Source organism: Propithecus coquereli, unplaced genomic scaffold (genome assembly GCF_000956105.1).
Source record: "Propithecus coquereli isolate 6110/MARCELLA unplaced genomic scaffold, Pcoq_1.0 Scaffold686, whole genome shotgun sequence".
In the NCBI taxonomy this organism is placed as follows: domain Eukaryota; kingdom Metazoa; phylum Chordata; class Mammalia; order Primates; family Indriidae; genus Propithecus; species Propithecus coquereli.
Genome location: NW_012152907.1, coordinates 408033 through 422131, shown reverse-complemented (window position 1 = coordinate 422131; position 14099 = coordinate 408033). Strand labels below are relative to the sequence as shown.

At 48.6% G+C, this 14099-nt stretch overlaps 1 protein-coding gene across 3 annotated transcripts in view; it reads right to left on the bottom strand.

The window, feature by feature from the left end:
* Positions 1-14099, bottom strand: part of MED15 (mediator complex subunit 15) — a 66003-nt gene that overhangs the window by 23696 nt on the left and 28208 nt on the right. For all 3 annotated transcript variants that reach the window (XM_012660876.1, XM_012660878.1, XM_012660875.1), the window contains 3 exons: positions 5634-5685; positions 3929-3958; positions 2211-2423 (listed from right to left, as the gene is read on the bottom strand). In XM_012660876.1, coding sequence (XP_012516330.1) covers positions 2211-2423; positions 3929-3958; positions 5634-5685 — 295 coding nt within the window. The remainder of the gene's footprint in view (positions 1-2210; positions 2424-3928; positions 3959-5633; positions 5686-14099) is intronic.

Below are 14099 nucleotides of genomic sequence, written 5' to 3'. Positions count from 1 at the left end.
CACAAAATCTTTGAAGTGGGATTACCCATCCAGTCATGTGAGCATTCTAAACTCATAGTTGTTTTGGGTTTGTTTTTTTTGAGACAGGGTCTTGCTCTGCTGCCTGGACTAAAGTACAGGGGCATTATTATAGCTCACTGCAGCCTCTAACTTCTGGGCTTAAACCATCCTCTTGTCTCACCCTCCCTAGGAGCTGTGACTACAGGTATGCACCACCATGCCTGGCTAATTTTTCTTACTTTTTGTAGAGACAGGGGTCTAGCATAGTTGCCCAGGCTGATCTTAAACTCCTGGCCTCAAGCAATCCTCCTACCTCAGCCTCCCAAAGGGCTAGGGTTATAGGTGTGAGCCACCATGCCTGACCTTAAACATATAGATTTTTAAACTATTTCTTATTATAAAATATAAGCTCATGATAAAAAGAAATCCAAGCAGTACCCAAGAGTATAACATGACAAGGAGCCAGTGCCAGCACTTCTGCGTACCCTCCCATAACCCGGCCCTGCGTGTGTTGATGAGAGTGGAGGTGGGAGGCCGGGAGGAAGGGCTGGCCAGAGACTACTTCTCAAGTTCTCAGCTACTTCTAGCATTGGTCCAATATAGAAAGCATAATAATTTTGTGTTACAGGATGAGAAAGTCAGCCCTTGCTAAGAGCTAGATGGCAACACATCAGTCAGAAGAAGGAAATGAAGATAGGAGATGGGAAGGGCTAGCTGGGGATGAAAGAAATTCCGGGCAGGAGCAGGTAGGACTGAGGACGCCTGCGGCCTCTGAGAAGGGGAAACCCGAGAGGACGGGCATGAGTGAGGAGGGCGACAGTGCCCTCTTCACAGGGTTATGGTGAGGAATGCATGAAAAATAGACCCAAACACCAAGGCCTGTGCACTGATGTCCACCACAGCTTTATCTGTAACAGCCCCAAACGAGAAACAACCCAAATATCCTTCAGGGGTGAATGGATAAGCAAACTGGGGAACATCCATTTACGGACTATTACTTGGCAACGAAAGGTACACACTACTGGGAAAACCGGGATGGATCTCAAAGGCATCAAGCTGAGTTTAAAAAGCCAATCTCAAAAATCACAATATAGCATGATTTCATTATATGATGTTTGCAAAGCGACACCACTGTAGACAGAGAACAGATCAGCAGTCGCCAGGGCTTAGGGCTGGAGGGAGGGGCTGATTCATAAGAGGTAGCACAACAGAGTTTGCTGGTGCTGATGGAAGGCTCTGCATGCTGACTGGTGATGATTACTTGATTCTACACATGATAAAATCTCATAGAAGGACACATACTGACAAGTGCAACCCAAGAATACAAGTAAAAAAAGGCTGCTGTGTGAGTAAAGTCTCTACCTGGGTTGACAGTACTGCCCCAACGTTAATTTCTTGTTTTTGACAATGCTCTACGTAAGATATTATTATTGGGGGCAGCTGGGTGAAGGGCGCATGGAACTCTCTGTGCTATTCTACAACTTCCTATGACTCTTAAACTATTTCAAAAATAAAGGCGTTTCATAAAGGGGAAGAAAGTACTGAAGCACTTTGCAGTGGGCACAACACACACCAAGTACTGAGTATAGGAATCGAAGGCACATCAACACAGGTCCCAGCAGTAAGAGAGAGGAGGTTCTCTGCCTTCCCTCGAGAACAGCTCTGGTCCACCTGGAACACCTGACCACAACCTCCCCACCAGGACGGCGTGTGAGGGACGAGAGACCATGTCACACAGAGAAGCATGAGGACAAAGCACCCCCTTTCAGGAATGGCAGCCTGATGACGTGCTATAGGCCACACCCAGGATGACCGAGGAGCAAGGGCAGCACCAGAAGGGATGGCTCCCAGGGCTCAGGGCGACTGTGGGGTTGTGGGTGCCGACACAGCACTGCTGGGTGGCTGAGAACACCCGAAACACACTGCTTCTGTTTCAGCAACAACACAGCCCCTCGGATCGGGGCCCAGGACACGCCAGCCTCCCCGAGTCCTGCCCTCCCGCCCAGGGCTAGGAAGAGGGCCCGTATCACTGCACCCTTCTGGCAGGTCAGAGACGGCTTGGAGCCTTTTCTCTCCACACACAACAAAGATAAAAAGGCAGAGCTATCGGGAGCTTCTCCGTGCTTTTCTTCATACCACTGGAAGAAAAGGAATAAAGAGTTGTCTCCTGCCAGGGAAATGGCAAATCCTTCAGGAAGCACAGTACTCACTCTGTGGAGTTGCCGTTGACACAACAGCCATGCCATGAGGGGCCATCCCCGAGGTCCCAGGAGGCGGCTGCCCTGAGAGGGGCATTGGCTGCCCCATGGCACCAAGGCCACCCATCCCGCCCAAGGACTGTCCTGGTCCCCGGGGAGGCATGCCGATTCCCGTGGCTCCTGTGGCAGGTCCGCCAGTCAGGCTCTGGAGCGCGTTCATAGGATCTGTGGGAACACAAGAGCACAGCATCTCAGGAAAGGCCCACTGGACTGGGTGTGGCTCTAACGGCGTGAGGCTCACGAAGCACAGATCTCCCACCTACAGGTTCGACTCCCTCAAACCCCCAAATGGTGAGAGACCAAAGTTCTCAAGCCTCCCAAATGCCAGAGGCCAGGATGCCAGGTGTGTTGGTCACTGTTCCCGGGCACTGAGCCCCTCAAGAGCAAGGAGGATGTCCCACACCCCTAGCCTGGCCTGTGCTAGGGTCCTATTAAGAGACAAACAACCCTTCCGATGCCTACACCTGAACTGGAGATGGGCTGAGGCCTTGAGGGAAGGTGGCAGCTTCTGCCCTCCTGGCTGTCCAGCCCTCCTGCTGGGTGAGCACACAGCTGGGCCTTCCAGAGACAACATAGTACAATGCCCTTCTACATAGCAAGTGGGAGCACAATGGCCAAACCAGAGAGCAGGAGGGGCCGGGGCAGACACTCTCCCAGGGAGGGCGCAAGTCTGCAGACACACCAGAGCGCCAGCCCTGCTGCTGCAGAGTCCAGCACAGCATGGGCCCATGTCCAAGGCCACCACACCAGAGCAGCTGAGGAGGGCTCCACAGAGCACTGAGGGGCAAGGTGCCAACCCCACCACGTCAGCAGACTTGGCTCATTGAGCAATGCCATGACCGAGGACGAGAAGCCCAATGCTGTGTAGGCTCACAGCAGACAGCTACCTGCTGGGTGTGGCCCAGCAAGGTTACCCTGCCGCAAAACTGGGTGATGCCCAAGGACCCCACACTTCAACACCGAGGGGCCCAACACTTAGCCACGTTGCCTTGACTGACTGGCCAAGAATCCTGCACTGGCCGAGAGGTAGAGTCCATACGGGCTGGCACGGCTAAGGCATGCGCAGTTAGCATTTGCGGCCCCACCACCCAGGGCAGAGCAGACGACTGTGTAGTCCGTGATGCCAGCACACTCCCTTCCTGAGGGGCGGGGTGCAGTCAGCCAGTCTGGGTCTGCTAAACCCCTTCACTGGCAGCTCGGTCAGCAGACACAGGGCTGAACTGACAGGATTCCCTTCATGTGATAAAACCCTAAAATTAAAAAATGTAGATTTCTAAACTTACAAAGAAATTTTGTAATTTAAGAAAGTGAATTCACAGCTCTTCCTCTCAGAAATACTGCTACAGACTATTATACTGAATATACCATAATAGTTCTTTCCCAGAGAGCTCAAAATATTAGATAACGTCTTCATAGCTTTGTGACTTTTTACAATCTTTTTGCTGGGCCAAGACAGCACTGGTGTGAAATGGGCCAGAGAGGCGCCGTCTGGCTTTCCAGTCTGCAGGGTGGCGGAGGTGGAGGAGGTCAGGGCGCGGCTGGCCGGCCTTCTCCCCGCCGCAGTTCTTCTTTCTGTGGCCAGGTGAATCCGGGCACATGAGCACACACTCTCTCCTGCCGCCCCAAGTCTGAGGTTGGGAAAAACTTTACTTCAAAAGGAAAACTCTTACCGCTGACGGAAGCTTGAGATTTCTTGTTATCTATGTAAAGACATAAACAAAAAACCAAAGTAAACAAAGTTTTATATAACCACATATTTCCAGGGGTAAGTCAGTTCTGTAAGCGTTTGCCCAGAGGTTATTTGCTAAAACTGAACTGACCCTGCCTAGAAACGAGGCAAACAGACCTTGGTGCCTCAAACCTTAACCCCCATGGAGTTCCTAGTGTTCCCCGGAACTAGGGGAGGATGTCCGCTCCTGGCAGCACTGAACCCACAAGAGACCTTGGAGCAGAGGGTGCAGAGCCACTCTGGGGTCAACGTGGACCCCTGGAGAACTGCCCCCAGGGCGGAGGCATGCTGGGGTCTGGGCTCTGGGCCTTCTCTGGCTTTCCTCCCTTCCAGGCCCAGGGTCTCAGCTCAGCCCTGAGCAATCAACAAGAGCATAACAGGAACCCCCCGGGAGGCTAGAACAGAGCCGAGACTCAACAGCACCTCCAGTGTCAGCCACTCTGACAGGGCAGCATCTCCGTTTCCTACACAAGGAAACCGAGGCTGTCCGTGCCAGCTGGACGCCAGGTCTCGCTGACCCCATGGTGGTGGGGAACTGTTGCAACAGTTGGCCTAGAGCCTCCTGCTGGCCCCCTCCCCGTGAACCTGTGAACCTCCTAAGGACTGTGTGCGGCATCCAAGCCACTGTCACCACAAGCAGAGTGGGGACATCCAGGCCAGGTCATCTGGGCTGCTCATTCCTAGCTCCTGTCCTTGTCCTCTTCTACACTTCCCGGTGCTTTACCAGCACCACAAAGTAAGTGAGATCCAGTCAAGTCCACCTTGCTTGTGGAAAGAAGCAAAACCTACTGGGCTCTGGGGTGTTCGATGTCTCCCTTTGCCCTCAACGACTGACACTGATGCTACAGCTGCTTCTGTGACCCATATTCCCCATTCCTAAACCACAGGGGACAGGCGACAGGACTCGCCAGGTGTGTGCTCCAAGGGCAGTCCCGTGTCAAGAGCAGCTCGTCCCCAGCAGGCACACGACTGCAGTGGGCAGGAGCCACAGAGTAGCCACCAGCCCCGGTTCCCTTCACAGGCTGTGGTCACCCGGAACAGTATCTGTGTCCTCGTACATGACATACACGGTGCCAGGAGCGCTGGCCCCAGGATGCAATGACAACTCACTTCTGAAGAGCCAGGGCTGCTGCCTGGCCTGGCAGACAGACCCACAGTGGGCTCTCCAAACCAGAGGCGGCACTACGTGAGATGAGGGCACTGTCACCACAGCAGGGAGCCAGGGACTTAGGAAGCTGACCTCAGAAGCTTCTAGTCTGGCGGGAATACAGGTTTAGGTCAAAACTCTGTGGTCAACAAAATCAACTTTTAGGGAAGAAAGTTTCCATTCCAGGGCAAACATATTTAAGAACTTCCCAGAATTAAAAGCAATAGTCCTATAAAAAAGGAGATTAAATGGACAAGTGAAAATAGCAGTCCAATTTAGATCACTTTGAGGACATTTCCATGACACCAGAATCAGCATTTTTGAGGCGAGGAAGGGGAGTCTGGAATCAAATGCAATGCAGGGAAGAATTTCCCAGAAGGGGCGAGTTGACGCAGACCTTTTGAGTCAGGCGCCACGGCCCACGCAGAAAGCCTCTGCAAGGCAGCGACAAAGCGGCCCTCACAGCACTAACGACCCAGAAATGCAAAATCTTACTTACGAATATCTCGAAAATGGATAATGAGCCTGGCCACGAGAGAAAGGTATTCGTCCTAAAAGTAAAAACAGGAAGCTGTTTAATCCCAGATGTAGAAGCACAGCCGTCTGACTCCCGCTCCTGTCCCTTGCCTGCCGCCGGGCTGAGGCTCTTCCCGAAGGCTGTGGGACTCTGAGGCAGAGTCTGGCTGCCACGGGGCAGCTCAATGTCCTCTGGACTCCATCTCTGAGAGGAGAGCCGTCAGCGCTTGGCCAGCCGGCCAATAAAAGGCACAAGGAAACAAGCGGGGACAGAGAGCCTCAAACTGCTGCCCCTCCACCCTCGTGGGAAGCGGAGAGGGCCGGGGCCATCTCAAGTGCCCCTTTCTTTTCACAAAGGGGACAGTCAGGCCCAGAGGGGACAAGGAGCTGGGCTTAGGTCACAAGGCCTATCAGAAGCAGACGGGCGTGCCGCTTTGTCTTTGCACTGTTCACATGGAAGCGCTTTTGTTTTTAATGCCCAGCCTGTTGCTGCCTTTGCACTGCTGACGTGGTCTCTGCTGCGAATCTAAATGGTGCACCCCGGCTGTGCTTTCCGGAATCTGTGTTCATCTAAATTTACAGCACAGCAAGGGAGAGAGCAAAGCGCCACTCACAGGTGGCAGGTCAAGGCCATGCCTGCCCAGGGCCCTCTCTGTGTGGGCCACCAAGCTTCCAGAACTGCTCAGCAGGACCCGCCTGCCACCCACTGCCCTCTTGGCACCCAAGGACACTCACTCCTGAGTGTCCCAGGGAAATCGTTACTGTGACTTTGTCCTGTGGTCAACAAGGCGATGTCTGAGTTAAAATCTTATTGCAGAGAAGCGTCTTTCCCCTCTGTCGAAATGCCATCCTTCCAGCAGCCCTGGTTCCCTGCCCTGCTCGCTGACCTTCCTCCTAAGTCACCTGACAATGAGTGTCCACTAGAGCAAACTGCCAGACGTAGGGGAAGGGAAGGAAAACAAAAAGTGGTCTCAGATGACTATAAAAATACAGACACTTTCTAAATCCTTATGATCCCACATCTATCTCCCTGCTCCACGCCATTGCTTTTTTTCAGCTTGGGGAACGAGCCCAGAACTACAGGTCAACAGGAAGGGAGAGGCGCGGGGAGAGGGGAGGCTGGGCACTGCTGGAGCCAGGGCTGCAGGAAGGCCTATCCACATGCCCCGTCCCTGGCTGCCCCAGCAATCCCTGGCAGGAAAGGCAACATGTGTGCTGAGCCCACAGTCAGCCTGGCCCTCGAAGGACGGTGATGTGGTGAGTGGGGTGTGACAAAGGTGTGGGAGCCAAAGGAAGCTCAGGAACAGAGAAAAGGTGGCCAAGTGTGAGGGGAAGGGGACTGGCGAGCCAGGCCAGCATCTGACGTCTCCTTAACGCCTGGGACCATCTCTGAGGTCTGCGATGCCTTAAAAGAATTGGTTGGGTTTTCTCCAAGTCATAAAAGGTAAAACAAGAAGAGGTAGGTTTCTTTTCTTTTTTTTAGAGATGGGGTCTTACTCTGCCACCCAGGCTAGAGCGCCATGGAGTCAACATAGCTCACTGCAACCTCAAACTCCTGGGCTCAAGTGACCCTCCTGCCTCAGCCTCCTGAGTAGGTGAGACTACAGGTGTGCGCCACCACGCTCGGCTGGTTTTTCTGTTTTTTCGCAAAGATGGGGCCTCATTATGTTGCTCAGGCTGGCCTTGAACTCCTGGCCTCAAGCAATCCCTCCACCCTGGCCTCCTGAAGTGCTAGGATAACAGGCATGAGCCACCACGTCCGGCCGAGGAAGAAGGTTTCAAAAGCAACTGTACTTAGACATAAGACACATTGAACAAGGCTTGGGATTGTGTCCCCAAACTCCTTCTGCACAGAACCAGGACACAGCAGGACTCACTGCCAACCCAGTGCCTGGAGCCTGGTGAGCAGGTGTCACCACACGCCACTCCTGGCCCAGAGGGAGTGGCTAGTGCCGTCTGCTCCAACTCCAGCTCTCAAGACAAGTGTGAGGAGGACTGAGGGGAGGCAGGGAGGTGGCACCTGACATGAGAAACAGACACAGGAAGCAGTTCGCCAACTGCTAGTCAAGGGCCTTTCTTGTGGCGCAAATACATTCCCTACAATTCTTCCAAAGGCAGGTCGTCCAGAAACATTTGGGGACTGGGTGCTGTGGGTCAGCTGCAATAGTTCCTTTCCACAGGAGAAAACCCTGGAATCTGAAACTTTGCCTCTGATCCCCTGGCTGGGCTGTCTGTCACTCTGGTTCCTGCTGTGGATGCTAGCATCCTAACTGACCTTCCCAGGCTCAAGTATTCCCAGCCCTCATCCAGAAGCTAAGACTATGGTACCCCCTTCTGCTCCAAAGCACCCCAACTCTCCCAGGACTGTTCCAGAAAAAGAGCCAAGGAGCATGTAACCTCCCTCATCTTCACTCAGGTTGTTCCATCTCCTCTGCTTGTTATCAAACATTAAGAGTCCAGGTTGCACCTGAGGCTGGGTATTACAGACTATAAACAATGACCACCTTTAAAAATAACAGCTAACACTTGGCCCTTCTGGTGCCAGGCAGAGCTGTAAACACTTCATATGTATTAATGCCTTGAATTCTCCCAACCACCCAATGAGGCAGGTGCTACTAACACACCCAGCTTACAGATGAAAAAACAGAATGAGAAAACATTTTTTTTTTTTTTTCTGAGACAGAGTCTCGCTTTGTTGCCCGGGCTAGAGTGAGTGCCGTGGCCTCAGCCTAGCTCACAGCAACCTCAAACTCATGGGCTCAAGCGGTCCTTCTGCCTCAGCCTCCCGAGTAGCTGGGACTACAGGCATGCGCCAGTATGCCCAGCTAATTTCTTCTATATATATATTTTTAGTTGTCCACATCATTTCTTTCTATTTTTTAGTAGAGACAGGGTCTCGCTCAGGCTGGTCTCGAACTCCTGACCTTGAGCGATCCACCCGCCTCGGCCTCCCAGAGTGCTAGGATTACAGGCGTGAGCCACAGCGCCTGGCCAAGAGAAAACATTTTAAACAGACATTATTATAAAAAAGCTTCACAGAGTTTCCACACTGGCTCAACTTGCACACGAGGGCCCCGTGACACAGCAAGGCGTGAGCACCAGGAAGGAGACGGGCGGGAGGAAAATATGCCCGCTCCACGCCACATGCACTGTGCTATACACGCCTCTTGGATGAGACCTGGGAAATCCAAATACACACATTCACTTAAATCTGCCAGAGGAAACGTGAGAAAGATAAACCAAAATCGCAGATCAACAGCTACCACACGAGTGCCAGGAACTAGGCTGGAAATGAGCCTTTTCTGAACACACCACGTTACCCATCTTTGCTTTGGAAGCATGTCAATCTTCTACTAGAAGATAAAACCAAAGCAAAAGAAAAAGGTACAATTTCTAAAAGTTCATAATAAACTAAAACAAATGAGCTGGGTATCAAGTTGGTGGCAGACTCGTATACAGAAAAGAATTCTTTTGAGGGGCCTTTTTAAAAAAAGGAAACAAAAAATAAAACTGCATGTTCTTGATGGAAGGGAAACATTTTAAGGACAAACTGCTGGAAAGGAATCTTAACTTTTCAGTCAATACTTTGTTATTAGTGGTAATATAAGCCATTTATTCTGAAACTATTTTAAAGTAAAGCAAGTAAGTAATTATGCTAATAATATCAGAAACAATGGTATTCAAAGTAACAGAAAAGACATGTTTAAAATGAAAGTAGTAAAAATCCTATAAAGTTATATTTGAATAGGAAATATCAGTGTGCAATTATGGGTTTTTTGTTGTTGCTGTTTTTCAAAAATATGTTTTTCCTTGTTTTTTTTCACTAAAAGGCCCGAAAGCAATGAATAGGCCAGCACCCACACTGCATGCTCTGAATGCCACATTACCCTCAAAAGTACCCAGGGCTCCTGAGAGGAATAGCCAACTCTAGGCCTAAATGCCAGCAAGCTACAAAAGACGAACAGGGTCACACAGGGCCTAAAGAGCAACAGGACGGTGCTTGGGAACTCCCACTGGGTGAGGATGAAGCCATCTGAGCATCAGAATGAACGACTGCAATGGAATAAAACACAGCAGATACACAGCCCTGAGTTCAAAATGTGACTCAAAGGAAAAGAACCCATCTGTGTCCCAGGGGAAGTTTGCACTGGAAGATGAGTGAGACAGCGTTCCCAGGGTCCTGAACAAGCACTGTTTCCAGCAATGAAACAGCCCTGACTGATGAAAGGAAACCCTCCTTGACAGAAGAATTCCATGTAATAAATGTGGGTGAAAAGCCAGAATTAAGGACAATTACCATTTTGCAATGCCTAATTAAATGATGGAACAGTTAGATGCTAACAAGGAGCTTTACAAGGGGAGAGTCAGGCTGCCACTCTCCAAATCCCCAACAACTATGGCCTCGTGGGAACATGGAGACACCCAGAAATGCAAAGACAAGGCCCCACCTTGATGCATTCTTGCTTTTCCGACGTAGCCAGTCCACAGAAGTAAGAAGCAGGAAGCACTGAGTCAGCCAAAAGCTCGGAGGGCATCAGAGACCATGTGGAGGGTCTACAGGGCCGCTGGGCTGTTCCCTCACCAGGCCGTTAGTGGCCTGAAGGGAGACAGGACCCTCGCTGGGCTCTTGATTCAAATAAGCTGACTATTAGAGGAAAAGTGCTGAGATTTGAAGGAGGCCTTACTACTGACGGATTACGAGGCAGTATCGATGAGGCCATGTTATTGTCAGGTGGGGGCCCTGGCACACATCTGCTATGTGGGGACACACTCTGCAGTACGTAGGGACACAACACTTCAAGAGGGATGTAGAGATGGATGTGGGGAAAGCCGCCAAACTGCAGCAATTGCTGACTCCAGGCTAGAGGGATATGAGGCCTCTGTGCTTTTATGTCTCTCTGAAAGTTTTCCTAATAGATTTAAAACTACCATCAAATCCCAGATCAAACACTCCTGTGCCAATATCCTTGGCCCCAGGCTGGGCCGTCAGAAATCAAGCAGGGCTCTCCTAGCACAAGGAAGCCCCAGTGGTGCCCCTTCTACCTCTCCCCACCCAAGGAAGCCACACTGCCCTGACCAGGCCACCAGAAAGGCAGACCTGATATCCATCAATTTCACTCTTCCATTAAAAAAATATATATAATAGGTTTATTGAGATACAATTCACATACCACAAAATTCACCAATTTAAAGCATACCATTCAATGATTTTTGGTACTTTGTTCAGAGTTGTGCAGCATTACCACAATCAATTTTAGAACTTTTTCATCGCTCCAAAAGGAAACTCCATCTCCCCCATAGCACCCTTGGCCCAAGGCAACCATTAATCAACTTTTTATACGTAGTAGGCTAAATAATAGGCCTCAAAGATATGAGGTCCTATTCCCTGGAACCTGTAAATGTTACCTTATTTGAGAAAAGGGTCTTTGCAGATGTGATTAAGTTAAGGATCTTGAGATAAAGAGATTGCCCTGGGTTATGCAGGGACCCTAAATGCAGTTTATAGGTATCCTGATAAGGAGGCAAAAGAAAACTTCATACACACAGAAGGTGATGTGAAGATGGAGCAGAGAGATTTCACCCTATGATGCTGACCGTGAAGACTGGAGTGACATAGCCACAAGGCAAGGACTACCAGCAGCTGAAAGACACAAGAACAGATTCCTCCTGAGGAAGCACAGCTTTGCTGACACTGTGATTCTGGCCCATGATATTGACTCTGGACTTCTGACCCTGAAAACTGCAAGAGATGAAACTTCTATTCTTTTAAGCCACCAAGTTTGCAGTAATTTGTTACAGCAGCCACAGGAAAAGAATACAGACTTTTGTCACCAGGAGTGGGGTGCCTAAAAATGTGGCAGTGGCTTTGGAATTGGATGAGAGGCGGGCAGAATTTTGAGAAGTGTGATAGATTGCTTTGAACAGGCTCTCAGCAGAAATACAGATGTATTTCTCTGCCACTCAGACTCTGTCTCAGAGGAAGTGAGGAAGCTGATATAGAAAGCTTGTATTCAAGAATACATATACTATCAAAAATAGAATGCTGGTAGAAATACAAACGTTAAAGGTGATTTCAAGAAGGGCTCAAAGGATATGAGGAACATGTTATTGGAAATTAGAGTAAAGAGGATCCTTGTTATATAGTGGCAGGAAGTTTAGCTGGATCGTGCCCTATAGCTGTGTGGAAGGCAGAATCATATGCAATGAACATGTGTATTTAGCTGAGTAGACTTCCAAGCAAAGTGAGGAAGATTCAGCTGGGAATGCAGAGGAAAGAGAGAAACTGAGGGAAGAACTGTTAGGCAACAATGAACCTGGGCTTGATGATTTGGGAAATTTTCAGGCTATTCAGACTTGAAAAAACAAACAAAATGCTAAAATTAGGAGATTCACTGTTAGGAAAATGTGTTCTGGAGACGTGGCCAAGGGTGTGGCTGGCCAAATTTTGCTAGTGTCAAAGAGATTAAATGTAATTCATGAATCTTCACAACCATCTCACAGAAGCAAAGAAAAGAGATAAAATTATCTAGGGAAGATCTTTGGAGAAACTTTACCTTAATGGCATAAATCCCAAGACATACACAGGAGACCCACAAGGTTTCTGACACTGTTATACCAGCAGAAACACTGCCAGCTTAGACTGAAAGGTCCAGAGACTAGACAAAATCAAAGGATCTTGGGCTCCCAAAATTCTAGAGGCAGGAAACAGGCTAATTAAATTACTCAACCATAGGGAGGGGAGAATACAGTGGGGATGGTTAATGGGTGCAAAAATATAGTTTGATAGAATGAACAATATTTGATAGCATAACAAAGTGACTATAATCCACAATAAGTTAGGGTATTTTTTTTTTTTTTGAGACAGACTCTCACTCTGTTGCCTGGGCTAGAGTGCCGTGGCATCAGTCTAGCTCACAGCAACCTTAAACTCCTGGGCTCAAGCAATCCTACTGCCTGAGCCTCCCGAGTAGCTGGGACTACAGGCACGCACCACCACGTCCAGCTAATTTTTTCAACATATTTTTAGTTGTCCAGCTAATTTCTTTCTATTTTTAGTAGAGACAGGGTCTCACTCTTGTTCAGGCTGGTCTCGAACTCCTGACCTTGAGCGATCCTCCCGCCGCGGCCTCCCAGAGTGCTAGGACTACAGGCGTTGAGCCACCACATCCGGCCAACTTCACTTACACAACTTTGGAAAGTTCATCGATGTTGTAGCATGGATCAGCACTTCATTCCTTTATGTGGCCCAATAATATTCCACTGTATGGATATACCACACTCTATCTATTCATTAGCTGATAGACACTGGCATTATGAATTGGCATTACTTTTTGGCATTATGAATGGTGCTATAAACATTTGTGTATAAGTTTTTGTGTGGACATATGTTTTTATTTCTCTTGGGTATATACTTAGGAATGGAGCTTGTGGGTCATATGGCAACTCTATCTTTAATTTTTGGAGGAATTACTGTGATGATTTCACAGCGGCTGCACCATATTACCTTCCCTCTAGCAAGGCTCCAATTTCTGTCTTTGCCAGCACTTCGTACTGTCTTTTTTTATTATAGTCACCATAACGGTGTGAACTGGTATCTCACTGTGGTTTTGATTTGCAATACCCTAATGACTAGTGATGTTGAGTATCTTTTCACGTCCTTATTGGCCATCTGTATATCTTCTTTGGAGAAATGTCTACTAGAGTCCTTTGCCCATTTTTTAAAAGTATTTTTTTTCTTTGGTGTTGAGTTGTAGGAGTTCATTATATATTCTAGATATTAAACCCTAATCTGACACTGGAGTTGCAAATTTTCTCCTATTCCATGGGTTACCTTTTTACTCTCTTGACAGTGTCCTATGATGTACAAAAGCTTTAAGTTTTGATAAAGTCAAATTTATCTATGTTTTCTTTTGTTGCTCATGCTCATGGTGTCACATCTAAGAAACTATTGCCTAATACGAGGTCACAAAAATTTATACCTTTATTTTCTTCTAAGAGCTTTATAGTTTTAGTGTTTAAATTTAGATTTTTGACTCATTTTGAGTTAACTTTCATATGTGGTGTGAAGGTAGGGTCCCAGCTCAGTACTTCGTAAGCAGCTATCCAGTTGTCCTAGTACCCTTTGCTGAAAGGACTATTCTCCACCGAGTGATTGTGGCACCCACGTCAAAAACTCCATTGACAGTAAACATGAGGGTTTCTTTCTGGACTCTTGATTTTCCTGCACTCATCTATTGTACACACTTACCCTCATGCCACTACCACATGGTCTTCATTAACGACTGTAGCTTTGGAGTGTGTTTTAGAATTAAAAAGCGTGAGCCCTTCAACTTTGCTCTTTTTCAAGATTGTTTTGGCTGTTTTGCATTCCTTAAATTTCCTTAGGATCAGCTTGTCAGTTTCTGCAAAATCTGTTTAAAAGAGTTCCAAATATATTTAAAAATATTAT